At 39.5% G+C, this 20330-nt stretch overlaps 1 protein-coding gene across 10 annotated transcripts in view; it reads left to right on the top strand.

The window, feature by feature from the left end:
• The first annotated feature begins 4842 nt into the window (after positions 1–4842).
• KIF16B (kinesin family member 16B) overlaps positions 4843–20330 on the top strand; it is a 401835-nt gene continuing 386347 nt past the window's right edge. For 2 of the 10 annotated variants that reach the window (XM_069075446.1, XM_069075444.1), the window contains exon 1: positions 4911–5126. In XM_069075446.1, the coding sequence (XP_068931547.1) occupies positions 5080–5126 (47 nt within the window). In that variant the 5' untranslated portion in view covers positions 4911–5079. Of the gene's footprint in view, positions 5127–20330 lie in introns of all 10 variants that reach the window. The other 8 variants (XM_069075443.1, XM_069075442.1, XM_069075449.1 and 5 more) reach the window with 8 other exon arrangements.

Below are 20330 nucleotides of genomic sequence, written 5' to 3'. Positions count from 1 at the left end.
TGTGTGTGTGTGTGTGTGTGTGTGTGTGTGTGTGTGTGTGTGTGTGTAGCTAACATAGATTCTTTCTCTGGGAGCTCAGACCTGGGAACTCAGACCATGTGAAGGAAGAAGGCTGGGGAAAGCGACATAGTCCAAGAGAATATAAGGATCCACATCTGCCATATATTTTATATTAGCCACAAGGGGAGATGCAAAATTTAGATATGAGAAGGTTAGAAATATGGTGGTATGCTGGAAAGAGTTCTGCTTTTGGAATCAAATGATAGGTTGGAATGCTGACTCTGACACCTACCTGTGGGCCCTAGGGCAAATTATTTCATCTTTTAGGGTCTCTGTATCCTCATTTGTGTAAAAAAAAAAAAGAGAGTAGATTACGAATTCTTACCCTGCAGTCCTGAATTAAGAATTTTTTTTTTGCTATTGTAATCCTATGTATTTTATTGTATGCTTTTAAAAACATTCTGAGACTATGTCCATAGGCTTTACTAGACTGTCAGAGGTATCCATTGTCCCCAAAAGGTTAAGAATATCTGGAGAAGGTGTTCTTGATGATCTTTTTCAACTCCAAAGCTTAACGTCTACTGGGGGTAGGGTGTGGGGAGGAAGTACGGCACACACAAATAACTACAATACACAAAATCACACAAGCATAGAGAGATATAAGTTGGGGCAAGGAACTCATTACAAGGGGATCAGGCAAGGTTTCATGGAAAAAGTCATATTTGGTTTTGGCTTCACAAGCTTAGAAATGGAAAGACAGACGCCCCAGGCATAGAGAACAGAGTAAAGTATGGAGATTGTAGAAAATACTGGTGTCATGTTTACTTATAATATTTCCGATTTCTATAAACTCTTTCAGTGAGTGAGTGAGTGAGTGTGTATGTGTGTATAACTTAAAGGTGCTATTTCATAGATATTTCCAGGGCCACGAGAAGCACAAGACTAACTTTGTAAGATTGAATGGTGCAGGCATTCACTTCCCCAAGCAGTGAGCAGCAACAACCGCCTCCGCCCAGAAATGAAGAGCTAACAGCTGTGCAGCTGGCTGAGCCCCGAGCAGGTGGCGAAGCACAGCCCAGGTGGAGCCTTGTGGGGCGGGGCTTAGCACAACCTGAGTCACTGCCCTAAGGGAACTCAGCACTTTCCCTTTGGACAGCAGGTGATTTGTCCCCCAGCAGCTCCCATGAGAGACTCACCCGCAGCTGGTGGCGGTGGTTAGGTTAAAGTCGGTTTCCTTCTCTACCACTGAAACCTACCTCCAGGCTACTGAGCATGCCCAGTTGGACTGAAGTTGCCTCGCTACCCGGCTCCTGCTAAACTTTTTCCAGGTTTTCCAAGTAGCCCAGTAAAGCTCTTCTTGGGCTTTCCCTCTGGGATCCAAGCTGGGGATTGCGGGAGAATTTGGAAAATGTACGGAAAAGTGGCTGTGGCCCTGGTGACTGTCTGAGCCCTGGATACAACTGGACTAACTGGATACAACTCATCAACAAGCTTTGGTTGTAAAAGTCTGGATCCTTCAATGGGGAAGATCTTTGCAACATGGGCATTACTGATCTTTACCCGAGAATTAAATTCTTCGGTGCCCAGTAGGTGAAAAGTCCTGTGCGAGGCACTGGGGCATGAATAGGACAGTCCTGGATCCTCAAGGAGTTTACAGCATAATGGATGAGGGGCAATAACGCAATCCCTGATAATTGTGATCAGGGCAAAGGAGACCCAGGCAAAGCACTGTGATAAACTAGAGAGAGACCGAGGCTAGGGGCTTCTCCTCCAGGGAGGTGATCTGTAAGGTAGGCCCTGAAGGAAAGGCAGAACTTTGTGCTATTATGTCGGAGCTTACTAAACGCTTGTTGATTGACTAACCGATAAAGGTCTAGGGTGGGGTCTCAATGTACTTCGATCCTGGTGATAGTAAAGTATCTTAGAAGAATGGATTTTTAGAGACTGGCCATACCTGCCTAACTTATAATAAAGGACGGAACTCTTTGCCCAATTCTCTCTGCTATTTGAGGATAAACAGTCCAGACCCACTGGAACAGGGCATTGAATAGAACTCTCTTGCTGCCTATCAGATATGAAACAGAATTACCCACGTTATAGATTCAAATAGTTTATTTTGGCATGACAAATATTGACTTTGGGATGAGATGATACCATAGGATCATAGGATTTAGGTCAGAAGGTTACCAAAGACGGAAATTAGTTCGACCCCCTCATTTTACAGATAAAATTCAATTCAATAAACATTTATTAAGCACGTAAAGTAAGAGGTGCTGTGTAAGCACTGGGCATACAAGTAACAATTTTTTAAAAATAGAGTCCCAGTTAGATCTTAAGGAGCTTAAAATTCAACGGAAGAAGACAACACACAAAAAGAAGCTGATTCAGGGATGGAATAGAGTAGATTCTGGGTCTGTTCTAAACCAACAAAGAAGGATTACTTTCAGAGGGTCAAGGAAGTGTGGCTGGTTGTGAAGAAGCAAGCCAGTTAGGACCAGATCAATAAAGAAGGAAATCTGAATGACATGGAATCATTTTCATAAGATAAAAGGAGAAAATATGGAAACAAGAATAGCTATCCTATTTGAGAACTTTTTTTTTTTTTTGTCTAGGGAGGGTACTGGAAAGAACTTTGGATTATTAGTTACAGAACCTAGATTTGATTGCTAACTCTGCTATTTACAGAGTTTGGCAGTTTGGCATAGAAGACAGAGTGAGTTGGAGTCAGGAAGACCTTTGTCCAAATCAAACCCTTAGCACCTACCTCCCGGCTAGGAGCCTGAAATGAGATGATATATGTAAAGCACTTTTCTAATGAAAGCCCTACATAAATATCTTGGTCAAATCCCATTTCTCTGGGCTTCAGTTTCTACATTTGTAAAAGGAGGGGATTGGACTGGACGCCTTCTAGTTATAGAGCTGGGTCCTAGAGTTCTTTGTATGGATGAGTTAGGTCTTTATTGACAAAGGAAAGAAGTGGGGAGCGTTAATCAATGAAATGCAGGTGGAGATCCACTTTTTGCTTATTCTTTGTTTCCTTAAAAACTGGCTGATTTTTTTACATTACCTGGATAAAATAATTTCCTCCACTTTTCTAGTAAACAGAAGTGAGAGGCATCTTAAAAGTTGTCTGTGAATACCATTCCCTCACCCAGACAGAATTGCATTTAGGTCTGAGGGAACGTGATATCTCAAGGGTTTTTGTTCTGTGAAGTAGAAAGACCCCAAATGGGGTCATGATGAGTCAGACATGTCTGAAAATGAACAACAATCCACACGGGTCCCTTCCAACTCTAAAATCTGTGATTCCACATGAGGTCTCTGTTGATTCCTTCACAGCATCAGGGAGTGACTACTCACTGTGCTCCCCTCTGACAATACAGGTCAACTAAGACCCTCTTCAGCAGCCTCTCCACCTGATTCCGACCCTCCCAACATCGAGGCAATCTGTCCAGCCTTTTCCTAGAAGTGGGGGCCAGTGGAAAAGGAAGCCACAGTTTCTTAGAATTTCCTTCTGTTAGCAAGTACCCTTTCCCAGATGACCCTTTGGTGATTCCTTTGAAAGCTGCTTCCTGCATTTAGATTTAGCATGTCCACAGGCAGCAGTGGTACAATATACAGAGTGCTGAACTTGGATTCAGGAAGATCTGGGTTCAAATCCTGCCTAAGAGACTTACTAGCTGTGTAACACTTGGTAAGTCACTTAACTGATTTGCCTCAGTTTCCTCATCTGTAAAATGGGGTATAAAAAAAGCACCTATTTCCCAGGGTTGCTGTGAGGATAAAATGAGATAACATTTGTAACTGTACTTTTATAAATCTTAAAACGCTAGATTAATACAGAGTTATTAGTCATAAATGCAGGTTGGTCCAATGAAAAGAGCTGACTTTATAGTTAGGAAAGCCTGGGTTCAAGTCCCAGCTCCAACACATCCTAGATGACTGACTTTGGGCAAGTTCCTTAACTTTTAAGGGTCCCCAGAAAACTCAGCTGCAGAATGGCTGCTGTTTTGCTTGGAATGAGGAAGCTCTTCATATTAATGAAATTACAGATCTTTTTCAGAAAGGAGATGCCCTTGGACAGTGGGAAAGGCTTGATCTAGAGACTGAGGTCCTGAGTTCGAATATGACTGCCTTTTAACGTGTGACCTTGGGCATCACTTTCTGTGCCTCAGTTTCCTCATATGTAAACTAAGGGGGTTGATCTAAGCTGACTAACAAAAGTATATATAAAACATCGGATAGCAGGTTGGATGCTGAGTCAGGAAGACAGTGCAAGATCCTTACTAGATCGTGACCCTTGGGAAAGTCACTTTTCAACAGTGTGAACCAATGTTTGGCACAGTGCCTGGCACATGGTAGTTGCCTAATAAAGGTTTACTGATTGAAGTTGAAGACTTGTTACGTTGGTAGAGGTACTTTCCTCCCCGGGAGTTCCCTGCACCGAAGCAATCACACTAAAATAAAAGAAAGAAAATAGTGCAAAGCAGCTAGGCAGCTTTGCAGCTCCGCCGGTAACAAGCGTCCCTCGTCCACGCCCCGCACACGCCTCCTACGATCCCGGCGCTCGCCTGCCTCCCGCCGCCTCCGCCGCTGGCTCTCGGCTGTCATGGAAACCCGGAGAAGTGGAATTCTCCCCGTCTGGCCCGGCTGACCGACTGCCTTGCCTCGCCTGCTCCTCGCAGGAGCCGCATACTGGGCATGCTCAGTATCCAGGGTAGCTCGGGGGCTGCAAAGAGCAGGAGAAGGAGGAGGAGGAGGAGGAAGCTTTGATCGTGCCCGGGCCGGCCCCGCCTTCTGGGGGGGGGGGAGACCTGGAGAAGGGGTGGGAGGTGGGAACTCTGGGAGCCGAGGAAAACCCGGAGGAGGAGGAGGAGAAGGAGAGGGAAGTGGGCGGGGGCAGCTGCGAGTGGAGAAAGTAGTTTCCCGGGAGTTGCGGGTCCAGCTGCTGGTGAAGCGGCGTGGGGGGTAGGGGGAGGCTGTGAGGGTGACCGCAGGGCGTGTAGGGGGCAGCGGGGGAGGCAGCAGGGGGCCCAGGGGTCAGGGGCCGCGCCAGTGCTGGCCGGGCAGGGATGAGCCATGGCATCAGTCAAAGTGGCCGTGAGAGTCAGGCCCATGAACCGAAGGTGAGTGAGCCTGTCCCTCGTCCGTCGCCTCGCCCCCCATATCCCCCTCCCCTTCTCCTTCCCCTTCTCAGTCTCAGCCTTCCCAGCCCTCGTCCTCGCCCCCTCCCCCCGAGTTGGAAAGCCCAAGGAGAAGGGGAGCCCCTTCCATGCCTGCTGCGCTCCTCGCCCAGGCCGCCTGCTGGGTCCCCAGGCTATCTATCTTATCTGTCTGCTTGGATCTGGAGGGTCACGTTGTGCAGAGGCATCGTGGCTGAAGTCTCCCAGTCACCTCTCCGAAGCAGGGGTTCAGCCCCCTGAAACTCTTGGCCATGAAATTTCTGTCGCTTTCAAACTGTCAAAGTGTAAATCCCTAGAGAAAAAGTTCTCACCTTCCTCAGAACCCCTAGCCAAACCTCTTTGAAATCGCCTCTCAAGCCCGCAGCATTCTTGAGGCTTTTCTTGATCTTCAACCCCTTTTCCCCGCCCTCCAGTTTTGGCAGTGCCCTTCTTTAGCCCAACTTTGTATATACTTTAATTTTTCACTTACTTTGTATTTGTTTTTACTTCCTTGTCTATGGGTTGTATGCCTCCCTCCCCACCCCCACCCATTGTAGCTCGTTAAGTTCCTTGAGGGCAGGGACTGGTCCATTTTTTTTATTGGTATTCCCCATGCCAAGCACACTGTAGAGGCTTCATAATCTTTGCTGAAACAAAAGGAATTATTGTTACAGTGAAAATACCATGAGAACCCCCTATATTTGAATTCATTTGAACTTTTTTTTGTTTTAAAAGATACAACTATTCCTTCTCCAGTATTGAGAAAAAGATATCCCTGATGTGTGTGTGTGTGTGTGTGTGTATATATGTATATGTATATATATATATATATATGATATCCCTAAGAGTGAATGAAGGGATGGTAAAGTACACCAGTGAGCTTACCTGTTTCTATAAAAGCGTTCACAGATTAGGTAGCAGTTTTACCTAGATTTTGAGCTGAAAGGGTCCTTGAAGTTTCTCTATTCTCATTTTACATATGCTGAAACCGAGCCTCTGATAGATTTAAGTGATTTGTTCAAGGTCACAAATAGAGCAAGTGGGATTTGAACCAGCTTCTTGGAACACTATGTCCAGTATTCTTCCCACTAACTTCTTTCCATGAATAGGGAGCCAGCTATGCCTACATCTGTCTTGATTACAGATATTTTTGATTACTTAGAACGTAAAGCTTCTAATTAGTAGTAAAAAGGCTTTGAGAGAAAGTTGAAGTGTGACAGAAGAATGTTTCCGTCATTTAAAATGAAAGGCAAATAAATAGGCCAGTGGATTGAAAGTATGCCCTTGAGAAAGGCTGCTGAAAAGAGATATATCAGTACTTTAAGTGCCTGTGTGTTTAAATCATACTGAAATTCATGGAAAAGAGTTATAAAACTGTTAGGGCTTTGTATTGTAACATTTTAATCTTAGTCCTTTTCACATTTTAACTTTTTTCACTTATTGGAAAAAAGTCAGTCATTTCTCAGTTAACTTTCAAAATTTGAGCAGGTTAGGAAGTTGTTTTGAAAAGTTGGCAACTGCTAAAAATATTTTCTGAGTTGATAATCAACAAAGTAGAAAAGCCATTTATTTCTGTTGATCCACAAATAGATTAAATGGACATTTGACCTGATATACCTCTCTACCCACCAAGTTCTATTGCCTTATGTAAGCCAAGGTCTCCTGGTTATAGTGTTGCTAAGGCATGTCCAACTCTTCATGACCCTATTTTGGGGTTTTCTTGGCAAAGATAACTGGAGTGGTTTGCCATTTCCTTCTCCAGCTCATTTTACAGATGAGGAAACTAAGATAGTGACTTGCTCAGGGTCACACAACTAGTAAGTGTTTTGAGGTGGGATTTGAACTTAGGTCTTACTGACTCTAGGTACTTCTCTCCACTTTACTAGTTAGCTAGCTAGAAGACACTAATAGGAAGATTGCCAATTTCTTGTTTGTAAAAGTAGAGAACTGATCTGACCTCTTTGGATTTTTTATTGTTGTTATTACTGATAAAATTGGGAAAGTCATAGTAATTGTCAGTATTTTAGAAACTGGTTTTTACAGGGAAAAAAGTATCAGTTACAGTGAAGTAGCAAGGTGGATACAGTATTGGACTTGGAATCAGGAAGACCTGAGTTCAAATCATACCTCAGGTACAGCTTACTGGCTGTTTTACTCCCCCAGAAAGGTCATTTAATTTCTTTCTGCCTCAGTTTTCTCATCTGTAAAATGAAGACTAGAATACCTATCTTTCAAGGTATTGAAGATCAGGGTTATGAAGATCAAATGAGATAATATTTATTAACACTCTTTGCAAACCTTAAAGCACTATATCAGTCCTAGTTTTTAGTACTATTTACAAAGTTATTTCTAAACCTTTTTTGAGTTTAAAAGCCATGTGTGACTTTAAAAAAAACCCTTAAATTTGCATCATTTCATATTTCTATTTATATTATTTATACCATGATATTGATAGGTGAAATATTATTATTTGAGGGTGAGAGATTGTAAAGTAATTTAGATAATTAAAATGTGTGAAATTACCTTTGAATAAGTTTTCTGGTTCTTAGGAAAAATTAGACACATTCTGAAATTAAAGGCTTTAACAGACTGGGTATTAAGGATACTATAATTGCTATTAGTATAGGACTTGGCAGGTGGTAATAACTAAAGACTCACATTTCTATGCCATTTCTTTTTAGCTAAGCTCCTTGAAGGTAGTGACTGTGTTTTATTTTTGTTTTTGTACCCTGGTACCCAGCCCAGGGCTTTGTACTTAGTAGGTACTTAAATAGTTGTTTTAATGAATGAATAAAGGAAATAGAGATTTCAGGTGACATATAAGAAATTAGTGGCACTCTTGTTAGTGCTTTTGATCTCCCTTATTGAACTTTTAGATTTAAGCAGGCTCCACTTTCCCCTTTCCCTTTTCCCCATTTAATTCCATTTTCTTGTCCAGATAGGGTCCACTTGGGCAAAGGAATCCTGCAAGTGCCAAGAATCAGTGTTTTATTATGGTGGAAAAAGCTTTGGTTATGAAGTCAGGAATCCTTGGTTCTGGTCTTAGTTTAGCCACTAAAAAAAGCACTGTGACTTTGGGGAAAGTCTCTTCCATTTTGGGCTTAGTTAAAATTGTTCTTAGTAATATCTACAATTCTGGCTAGCTCTAATATTCTGTAATTCTAAAACTTGAGCTGGGCAAAAGATGAAAAAAGGCAGGTTCTTAAAAACTATTGAATGATGATTTTGATGTAGCTCTCTGAGAAAATGATACACTGCATCAAATGAAAGGTTTGAGCACTTAGGGAATAATTAGTAGGAACTGTCATTGGTTTGCTAAGAAATTTTGTCAAGTTTATTGTTTTCTTTATTCCTGCAGTTACCAGACCAAGGACTATCATAGATAATAGGATCCCTCTCTTTTGTCAAGATATTTGTCAAGCTCTTTCATGATACCTAGGATGTAGGATATGGGTAAGATGAGGAAATCTAGGTTGAATGTTACTATACTTAGGTGGATTTGTAGCTGTTCAGTGGCACTCAGAAAGTGTTGGTTAAATGGATCATGCCAATCTGGATAGAAATTTTTTTAACACTATAAATTCCCTAACTGGTATCAAGGAGTTTTTGTCCTATACACTGTTGTGACTTGGATAAAGCCATAGGAGGCAGGTTCTCAGATTTGTGGATGACACACAGATGGAGAAGATAGCTAATACCACAGATCACAGAATTGAGGTTTAAAAAGATCATAGACAAGATGTTTGGAAAGTGTTAACATGAAAATTAATAAGGGTCTTAAGTTAAAGAAGTATAAGTATAGCAAGATTGGCATTTGCATTCACTTATAAGAAAAGTAGGATCATAGGATGAGAGATTTAGAAATGTAAGGGACCTTGGAGATCATTCAGCCCCACTCACTTATTTTCTAAGATAAAGTCCAAAAAAATCTAGTGATTTGTCCAAGGTATTTGAGTCAGTTTTGAACTCAGATTCTTTGATTCTAAATTATACTACTCTTCATTCTACTAGGTTTTATGGAATTTCAAATTCAGTATGAATCAGTAATGAGGTGTAGCTGCCCCCCAAAACCTAATGTGATATTAGGTAGCCTTGGTGAAACCATAATCAGGAATATAGAAATAATTATTCCATTGTACTTTTCATGAGTCATATTAGCATAAAATATCAGGTTCAGTTTGAGGAGCTATATGTTGAATGAAAGTTGACAAACTTGAGCATGTTCAGAGGACATAACTAGGATTTTGAGGGGACTCTTGATAAAGAACAGTTCAAAGAACTGGGGATATGAATCCTGGAGAAGAGACTAGAGCACTGGACTGAATCTAATAAGAGGGAATGCAGTGGGAAAAATGTAAAGTCTTATATTTGATTTCAGATAATCAACTCACAAATTCAATATGGAGGAGGTATAATTTGTCTGAAAATATATGTAAATTTTAGGGGTCTGGAAAGCTCAATAGGTGCTAGTGGTGTGCTATAACCGGACAAATAAGCCACTGTGTTCTTGGCTTACCTTAAGAGAGGTATAGCTTTAAGAACAGAGGAGGTAAAAAATCCTTCTGCATCCTGCCCTTGGCAGACTTTGGCCACAATAATTGTGCCCAGTCCTGGACTTCGTAATTTTCGAAGGTTGTTGCTAAGCTAGAGAACATCCAGAAGAGGGTAACCTCGATGTTGTCATCTGAGGATCATTTGAAAGAATGGGGAATGTTAAGCCTAGGGAAGAGAAGACTCAGTGGGAGATGAAAATAAGCATCCTGTAAGTATTTGAAGGCTGTTATATGGAGGAAGGATTAAATTTGCTGTTTGGCAGCAAAGGGCAGAACTGGGAGCAATGGGCTAGTTATTACTATAAGTCAAATTTAGGCTTAATGTCAAGAAATACTTAATAATTTAAAGGTGTTTCAAAAAGGAATGGGTTGTCATGGGAGATGTTGAATTTGTGCTCTATGGAGGTCTTTAAGCAGAGTCTGGATAACCACTTGTCACATGTAGTCGTGGGGATTTCTTTCAGGTATGGGGGTAGACTGAATGACCAATAAAGTCCCTTCCAACCCTCAAAATTTTATGAATCAGTGGATGCAGGGGGCATGATTCTCATCTTCAGATATTTGAAGGACTGTTAGAATAGAAGAGTGGAAGAGATTTAATTTATGTAGCTCTAGAGGTCAGAACTGGGGTCAGTGAAGGAAAGTTATAAATATCTGCTGTGTATCACTTGCTTTACAAACACATAAAAAGAAAGTTAGCCCATGTCCTCAAGGAGTTTACAATCTGATGGGGGAACCAGCACATAAAAGGAATCTGCAGGCCTTGGTGGCTGGGTGGCAGGGAGGGATGGGGAGATACTTCACCCAGGAACATGGTTGAAAAGTTAGGAGAAGTCCCAGAACTAGTGCAGCCACATGAGAAATGAAGAGATGTTCTGAGCTGAGCTCACTTATTAAAGGGAAGTTTTGGAATTCATGGCTCTACCCTTCAGAGGGACTAAGGGTGTCTGTACCAAGGCTCATAGGAACTTGAAGATATTGAGGTTTTTTCAATAATGAACTTCCTGGGGCATGGTGGAGAAGCAAAAGGGAGGTAGATCTTTTTTGTTTCAGTATAAGGTGGGGTAGAAAGTTAGACCAGGTGACCTCTAAGATTCCTTTTACCTTGAGGACTCTATGTTGGAAGAGGGTGATTTATTGTTTTAAGTTTCCCTTGCGGCTTCCCTGGTCACTCTAAAATCAGGACTGTATATATGGTTTTACTTCCTCTTTTATCTCCCACACTCATTCCTCCCACCCTAACTCAACCAAGTGCCAGGTTTATTTCTACCTTAGGCCTCTGAGTGCAAGTGCATTTGTATGGTATGTAATGATAAAATTGGTTTTGTGTTTGAACTCTAGCCTTAACTCTGGTCACATTTTCAGTCTTGGCCAAAAAGGTAAGGTGATATCTGTTTTATGAAACTTATTTTAAAACATTATCAACAACAACAAAAATAATTTTCTTGTTCCATCCTCTCTGGTGAGCTTTAAACTGGAGATATGAAGAATTGTAAAGCACAATAACAATGGCTAATATTTATTTAGTGCCTTAAGATTTACATAGTATGTTACATATATTATCCCATTTGATCCCTATAATGACCTTATGAGCAGGTGCTATTATTATATCATTTTTTGAATGAGGGAACTGAGTACATATTAAGTGATTTGACCAGGGTTAGTCACTTAGTTGGTATGTGAGACAGGATTTGAATGTAAGTCTTCCTAAATTCCAAGTCTAACATGAGAAAACTGAATATGCATGTGAGAAATAACAAAACAATGCTTAAGCTAGGTGCCAAATGAATGATATTGATGTGATAAGTATTATAAGATTTCAGAGGAGGAGGGTGTTCAGGGTATTGGGCTTTAGAGCTCATGAACTTGAGCTAGGCCTTGAGGGAAAGGTACATCTTTACATAAGTGGAATATGGTATAGTGGAAAGAACTATATATTTGAAACAAAAGGGCCTACGTTTGAATCCTAACTGCCAATTAAATGTTGCTTGACCTTAGGCAAATTATTTTTTTTTAACCTCTCTGGCCTGAGTTTCCTCATATTTAAAATGAGGGATTGTACTAGGTGGCCTCCAAGAATCTTTCCAAGTCTAAATCTGTGCTGCTTTAATCTCATGATTTTAAACATTTTAAGTAAGGAACTGGTAGGCTATCAAGAAATAAATGTGCTTGTGAGTGTGAAAAGGGACTGATTGAAAATTCTGGTTTGGGTGTCATAAACATGAGGTGACAGTTGAAGCTGAAAGGCTATGATCTCTTGGGGAATTTATAGAGAGAGGACAGAGAATTAGGAATAGAATCTTGGGATAGAAGAAAAAAGAGGATTTTTAGCAGATGATACAGAGAAGAAACAATCAGGTAACAGGTAAATGAGGACAGTTGTCTTCTTGTTGTAGCTGAATAAAATATACTCTTTAGTCTGGCATTCAAAGTTGTCTACAATCTATCTTTCTAGTAATCCTGGCAAGTTAGACTACTTTGCCATTCCCCTTATTTCTCATGATGTTTGTTGATTCTCTGTCATTATCTACAGTGTCTACCTGCAGAAGTTCCCTCCACATCTCTTCCATTTAAAACTCTTTTTCTTCCTTTAAGACCTGTTTCAGATGCTTCTTCCTATAAAGTCTTACTGGATTGCCCCAGTCAGAAGTGACCTCTCTTTCTTTGAATCTCTCATACCTTTCCATTCAGACTTGTCTATGCACTTACTATATTCTAACTTTTGTTATAGGTATCCCAGTCGCCTCCTCCACATTACATATCATATCTCCCCCCCACCCCCAACCAAAAGAACAAAACTAGGTGATAAATATTATAAATTCCATTAGGTTGGTGCAGATACTGTCTTGTTTTGTCTTTGAGTTCCTGGTTCTTACTACAGTACACTAGGGAGAGGTTTAATATTTGTTGAATTGAATTTAATGGATTAGATACTATAGAAGGTCCCAGCTCAAAGTTCTGTGCTCCTATTAATGAAGGAAGGAGTGGTCAACAGTGTTACATACTGCAGAAACAGTGAGAACTATCAGATTCATGATTGAGGTCATGGTTAACCTTGGATACAGTTTCAGAATGGTGAGGACATTATTTATAATATAAGGGGTTAGTATAGATGACTCTTTGGAGATATTTGAAAGAACATAATTCATGTATGTATTCACATAATAAGTTAGTTTGTTCTTGTGATGACATTCTTTCCAGTGTTAGTGCTTTTGACTTTTGGTTATAATCATGGGGGCCAAGAAATCTATTTAACTCAAATAGTCATGGCCAGATTCTGGAGACACCATAATGTTGGTAGTGAATAAATACTACTTTCACTACTAGGCCTAGCCAAGAAATAGAGAAAGAAAGGGAGATAGAATAAAGGAAATAGGAAAATATGAGGTGAGCAAGGTGAGAGAAAAGAAGTAGGGGAGAAGAGGGGCATATGGTGAAGAGGTGGAGGCTGCCATCAGTCGACTTAGGTACTATTCAGAATTGTAGATGTCTCTTTTTCTTGACATGACCTTTTCCTTGGGGATAAGACTGGGCCTCCTATATAGTTTAGATGGAATTGTTATATCATGATGGCAATGAGAATAAGCTAATACCTTTCAGTATATTTAGGAGATATCTTAATGTTTGTAGTGTTCCTGTATATTTGGGGGACTTAGCAATTTTAAGAAAGATTGTTTAATTATGTACAATATTGACTAATCCCTTCTCTATTGGTTACTTTTAAACATGAAATCTAGTCCATAGAAGGCAAATTAGTATCATTATTTAGAACATTTGAGTCTTGTGTTAGCTTAGTAAGTAAGCCCTGTGTACTGAATGAAGTGATTTGACTTTTTAAAAGACGTCTTTATTTTATGATTGTTTTTCGATATTATTTCATTAGAATTTGCTATTTCCATGAAACTCACAGCTATTTTTGCATCCAGGTGAAGAGAGTGTCGTGAACATTAATATTGTATGTGTGTGTGTGTGTGTATGTGTGTATGTGTGTGTGTGAGAGAGAGAGAGAGAGAGAGAGGAGTGAATGGCTGAAAAAAAAAAACCCTACCACATAGTACCTGTACCAAATCCAGTACCTGGATTTGAATCCCTGTTTTGACATTGATGTGCTTTGTTACTATGAGGGAGTTATCTGACTTCTCTGAGACTTGCTTTTTTCATTTGTATAATTGGAAATATAATACAACAACACCATGAGGGACAACAACTGCTTAAGAACTACATGAGGGTAAGCTGTAACATAGCACAGACAAAATAATACCCATAGACCTATGGAATTAGAGAGAGCTGACTAGCACTTGTTGTCTGTCTATCTCAAGGTTGTTGTGATGAAAGTTCTTTAAAAACACTGTAGGAAATGTGAATTGTTATTAATTTCTGTCTCCAACAAACATTAACTGCTGAACATTAACAAGACTGAGAGAATACAAAGAAGAAAAATAATAGTCTCTGACCTCAAAGGATTTTCAGACAAATGGGGGAAGTATGCAGAATAGTAAACTATGGTAAGTGTACAAAAAAAAATCCATAGAAAAAATTCAAAATCCATTACCTATGATAAATTTGGAGATCACTTGCAGTTGGAGGCATAGAGAAAGGCTTGAAGGAGAAGGTGGCACCTTCACCTTAAACAAGTGAATATGTGGAAATAGTGGGAATGCATGGTAGTAGGAGAGGATAGAACTGTATTACAAAACAGCCATTAGTTGAATTTGGCTGAAACATATAATAATTGGAAGTGGAATGAAATAAGTCTGAGAAGAAAGATAGGAGCCAGGAATGCCATGCTAAGCATTTTGCATTTAGTTGGAAATTGTGAGTCACTGAAGATTTTTGAGCAAGGGAGTCTAACTTGTGTTAAAAGGATAATTTTGTCAGCATATTAAGTTAGAAATTGAAGGAACTAGAGTCAAGGAGACCCTCTGAGAGGATATTAGCATAGTTTCAGTTTATGGGTAATGAAGGCATGGATCTCTAGTTGTGAGTATAAAGAAGATAGATACAAAATAAGTTTTCCCTTGAGACTATCTAGTTAAGAGGGATTACTCTTATCTTAATGATCAGGAAATGAGGCCAGAAAGGCAGTTTTACTTGGCCAAAGTCATACAGAGTAGTAAATGACAGAACCAGAATTTGAGTCTAGATTCTCGATCTTCAAACTGTATCACATACCTATTTATAGACCCATTAATCTGCATATATTTGAATGGAACAAGTAGGATTTTATACAAATAAAGATTGCTTCTTCTCGGTTGCTGCTTGGCAATTTGTGTTCATTCAATTCTTTATTGATGATGACTTCAAGGTACCACCTTCAATTCTTTATTGATGTACAGCCAAACATTGGGAACTGATTGTTTCTTCTTGGAAATTAAGTATTTGTAATATCTTTTGATATTGAAATTAGATATTTATCTTGATTCTTTGCTCTTCAGAATACAGGATTTAAGGGTGAGGGGAGGAGCAATGATGGCAACACAAAATTGAGGGAGCCACAGCTCACATTCTTTTATTAAAAAAAAAAACTTAAAATTTTTTTAAAAAAATAAAAATGTTTTCACATTGCCACTGTATTTTACATTTACATTCTCACTATATTCTTCCCCTTACACACATCACTTTGTTGTGTTATAACTGGTAGCAAATGGTTGTTTTTTTTTTTTTTAAAGCAATCAGGTTAAGTAACTTGCTCAAGGTTACATGGCCAGTTATTATTTCTGGGTGTGGTGCTAAGTATTTGATCTCCAGGTCATCCCGACACTGGAGCCAGTGCTCTTACCCGCTGTGCTACCTGGCCGCCCCAAAATGGTTTTAATGACTGCTGCTTTATTAGTTTGAAATCTAGAAATCTTGCTTCGTTCCTGCTTTTTTTTTCATGTTTCCCTTGATATTCTAGATCTTTTATTTACCCAAATGAATTAATTTTGTTAAATCCTGTAAAGCATTTCTTTGATAGCTTGATTGGTTAGCATTAGAATCATATTAAGTCTTGTAGTTCTATCATTTTTATTATGTTGGCACTGTCCAACTATTATTAAAGTTTCTCTTTATTTCTTTGGGGTTCTGTAATTGAATATATACAAATATTTTATTTGTTTTGGTGATTGATCCCCAAATATTCATTTGGTAATTATTTTGAATGAGATTTTCCTTTCTCTTTGATGTTATTTCATAGAAATACTGTTGATTTTTGTGTAATTATTTTATAGTTTATAACTTTGCTGAAGGTATTAATTGTCTCCGGATCTTTGCTGACTTTACTGACAGGGATTTTCTAAATAAACCAACATTTCATCCCCAAATAGGGATAGTTCTGCCTCTCTCTATGCCTTTCATTTCTTTCTCTTTATTGCTATTGTTAGCATTTCTAAAACATCAAAAAATAGTGAGAAGAGTAGGCATCTTGCTTTAATCCTGTATTTATTGGGAATCTGCTCTAGTATATTTCCTTTTCCATATGATACTTGCTTTTAGTTTAGATATTTTTTATGTTATTGAAAAAAATGTTCCTTCACGCCTGTGCTTTGTAGAGCTAATTTTTAAAATTCTTACGGTAAATTCATAGAGTATATTTACTTTATCTTTATCCCCCATTGAACTTAATTATCACACCATCAATATGTGGATAGAACCTAGATCTTCTGGCTCCAAGGACAGCTCTTTATCTGATATACCCACATTACCTCATTTTGTCACACAGACAATTCAGTGTTAGAACAGAGGACATCATAATTCTGTGATAGAATAGACAATCTTATATTCTGAAGCTTCTGTAAGGTGGTTTCAGGCTAGCATAGATAGAGCCCTAGATTCAGAGTAGGAAGACTCTGTGTTTTAATTCATGTTCTGATACTTAGTAGGCCTATAGTCTTGAATAAATCTTTGCTTGGCCCCTAAGATCATAGGTTTGGAGTTTAAAGCATCCTTAGAGCTATCTAATCCAACATCCTCATTTTATAGATAAAGAAACTGAGTCCAAGAGAGGTTAAGTGACTTCTCAAGACCACAAAAGCAGTAAGTAATAGAGGCAGGATTTGAATATAGGTCCTCAGACTCCAAAGATAATTGCTCTTTGGATATGACTGTTTGATCTCCTAGGTCCCTTTGAACTCTAACGCCCATGTTTCTAAATAATAGCATGTTAAGATTACCTGCTTGTGAAGTGATATCACAGTTTAGCTGTTAGTACAATTCTCAGAAAAACGGAGGTGAGCAAATTTCAGACAGCTAGATCTGAGAATGAAATTGCCAAAAGTGATTTTCATGGTGCAGGTGGAAGTGTGGAGGGACTGGCCAATATCTGCATTTATAATGAGGGTACAATGCTCTTGGTGTATTGAAATAGCCAATATTCCAGTCTTGTTCCTCTTCACCAAAGTTGAGCATGCTGGAGATTTTCTTCATGGGTCAGTATTTCTGATTTTATAATAGCTTTCAGCTGTAAAAAAAGTCATTTTGTAGAAAAGATGCTCATGGTAACTTTGATCAGTAGGATCAGCTGGAGTCTTCAAAGTGACTGATGTTTGTAGACTGAGAAAGAAGTGACAATGGAATGATGCAACAGCAAAGTGATAAAATAGTATTTGGTTTGTTGACAGGAGCTGAAGTTAATTTGTGGTAAAGTGACTTTATCCCATTGTTACTTGATGTCTCCCTGTCCCCAGTTGGGACTTTCATTGATAGTTAAAGTTTAGCACAAGAATTTTAATCTTGTACAGGATTAGATACCAAACTGGGTATTGAATTTACATACAGGATAGGGTTGTAATTTTTTTTTTTTAATCAGAGGTCATATGAAAACTTGTGGCTTTAGGCAGCCTGTCGTTGATCAACACTAGTATCAAGCAAGTCTTGTACAAGATTCCTTTCTTCAGGCACGGTGGCATCACTTATCTCTTATGTTCTGTAAGCAGCAACCATGCTGGCATACCCTGGATAGCTGCTAGCACAAGTTCTTAGATCTGCTTTACTAGGAAAGATAGCTGTTTAAGGGATCAACAGTCTTTTAAAATCACATTTACTAGTTCAGGGGAAAAGTCAGTACCCCAAACTTCAAAGAAAATACAAGCAAAGAAATAAAGACCAACAGACTGGGTTCTGACTGCCTGAATCAAAGCAGTATTGCTATACACTTTACATATATCCCTGGATTGAGAGAGCCTTTACATCTGAGCAGTTAGGGAGCTCTGAACATACAGCCACTCAGAATCTCGACCAGGGAATCACAAGATCCTTCTCATAATTGAGCCCCCAAAGCAAAATACCAACTCAGAGTATATATACACTTCTCAGAGCCAGAAGGCATCACAGACCTCTTGACTTAGTGCCTAATTGGAAATTAGCAAAAGGTGTGAAAACCTTCCTACAAGCAAGCCTTCCCTAAGCAAACTTCTCTTACTGGGCTCAACATGAGGCTTCTTAATGGGTGGGGAAGATCTTATATCCCATTAGTATTACATGTGCTTACAGTTGCTGCATTCTTATTTGCTTGACAAGTTTCTGTAAATAAAAAAAGCTGAGCAGAGGTCTTGAGCTATCAAAGTAACCTTGACTATTGTCCTGGGGAGTACTCTATGCAGTTGTGTCCTTTGGCTCACTTTACTACTGAGAAGAGTATGGAGACCAGCTCACAAATGGAAGAAGCTTTAAAAAACACTTTAAAGAAACCAAACAAACAAGCCTGTTTTTTTATCCAATTTTTCTTTAGCCCTTGAAAGTGGTATTTTAAAGCAGAGTATATTTTTTGGGTATATTGTGGCCATGGTAGGCCGACTTTACTCCTGTTGAAGAGAGATAGTGAAAGAGGCATCTGCTAGGCTTTTCCCCTGTTCCTTAGCATTTCAAAGGCTGTTCTCTAAGGAAACTCTGAAAGGGCTGACCATTTGAAATTTTTAAAAAATCTCTTCTCAAAATCTTCTCCATTAATGCTTTGTTTTATTTCTTGCCCCTTGATCTCTTTTTAATGCTTTGTTTGTTTTTGAATTTTTGCTTTAGTCAACCTCCCTCTTCCTCTGGTAGCCAACTGATTTTTCTGTCCTTATTCTGGATTATGCTTTCTCTTAAGCCAGTATAACTGTTTTAGGGGCCTTTAAAGGACTTTCCTAACTTTAAATATCTCTCCAGTTTTCCACCATTGCAGATTTCTTACTCTTGTTTAAAGTTATTGTATCTGTTTGGAATCCCCAGTTAAAATGCAGATATCTTTGGGGAGGTTAGAGAATTATGATCATCCATGAGATGAATTTTCTGCTAGTTTCTCTCTCCTCTTCCTGAGACCTTATCCTATGGTAATTTCTTCTCTCAGTTCATCTCCCCCATTTTCCAGTCCCACCTCTGCCAAAACTCCCTATTACTTCTCTTTTTTTTTTTTTTTAAAGCAATTGGGGCTAAGTAACTTGCTCAAGGTTACACGGCCAGTTATTTCTGGGTGTGGTGCTAAGTATCTGAGCCCCGATTTGATCCCCAGGTCATCCCTACACTGGAGCCCCGTGCTCTTACTCGATGAGCCACCTGGCTGCCCCTTCCCTATTACTTCTCATCCCTAAGCCCCAGTTACCTCTCCCTTCAGTTCTGGGATTTAATTTTATCACCATGATTAAATCAACCATATCTTTGTTCTCCCTTAGGATTTGTCAGTCCACTCTGCATATCTCAGTAACTTTCTTGGTGGCTAGACTTCTTGAAAAGACCACCTACCCAATAGGCGTCTTCAGCTTCTGATTGGATCGTTCCACTGAAATAGCTCTCTGCAAAATGAACATTGATTTTTTAAAATAGGGTTTTGTTTTGTTTTTTTGCAGTTGGGGTTAAGTGACTTGCCCAAGGTTACACAGCTAGTAAGCAGGTCAAGTGTCTGAGGCCGGATCCGAACCCAGGTCCTCCTGATTCCAGGGCCGGTGCTCTACTTACTGCGCCACCTAGCCGCCCCTGAACAGTGATTTTTTTAAACCATTAAAGGCAATGATCTTCTCAACTTCTCCTTTAGCCTTTGACATTGTTGATCACCATCTCCTCCTTATACTCTCTTCTCTCTTGGTTTTGGAGCAGCCCTCTTACCTGGTTTTCCTCCTGACTGTTCCTCAGTCTCCTTTGCTGGATCCTCACGAAGCTAGGTGGCAAAGTGAATGGAGTCAGGAGGACCTGAATTCAAATTCAGCCTCAGACACTTTCTAGTCTGTGACCCTCAGCAAGTCACATCTGCCTCAGTTTCCTTATCTGTAAAATGGAAATAATAATAGGCCCTATTTCCTAGGGTTGTTGTGAAGATCAAGTGAGATTACTGAAAAGCATAGTATCACAATGGGTGATACTGAGCACAGGCCTTATGAAATCCAAAATAGAAAAGGTGATTGCTTTGGGCTGGTTAGGGATTTAGGCTTGGTTTTGAGGGATGACTAGGATTAAGATTAATGAAGAGGTAGAGGTGGGGACACTTACTGCATACTCAAAAGAAAAGTGAGTAGCCCTGTGTGGTTGGGGAATAGGAGTGGGCTCTCTAGATAAATGAGTGGGAAATAAAGTAGGGGAGGTTACTAGGCCTCACACATTGTATAATACTTTTAATATTAAACTAAGGAATTTGGCCCTTAAAGTCTCAGATTCTATTACTGTATTC

This window comes from Petaurus breviceps, unplaced genomic scaffold, assembly GCF_028583685.1.
Source record: "Petaurus breviceps papuanus isolate PSGF00001 unplaced genomic scaffold, PetGlider_PUasm1.0 90919, whole genome shotgun sequence".
Classification (NCBI taxonomy): Eukaryota; Metazoa; Chordata; class Mammalia; order Diprotodontia; family Petauridae; genus Petaurus; species Petaurus breviceps.
Note: the sequence above shows the minus strand (reverse complement) of the source record. Positions and strands in the feature narration are given on the sequence as shown.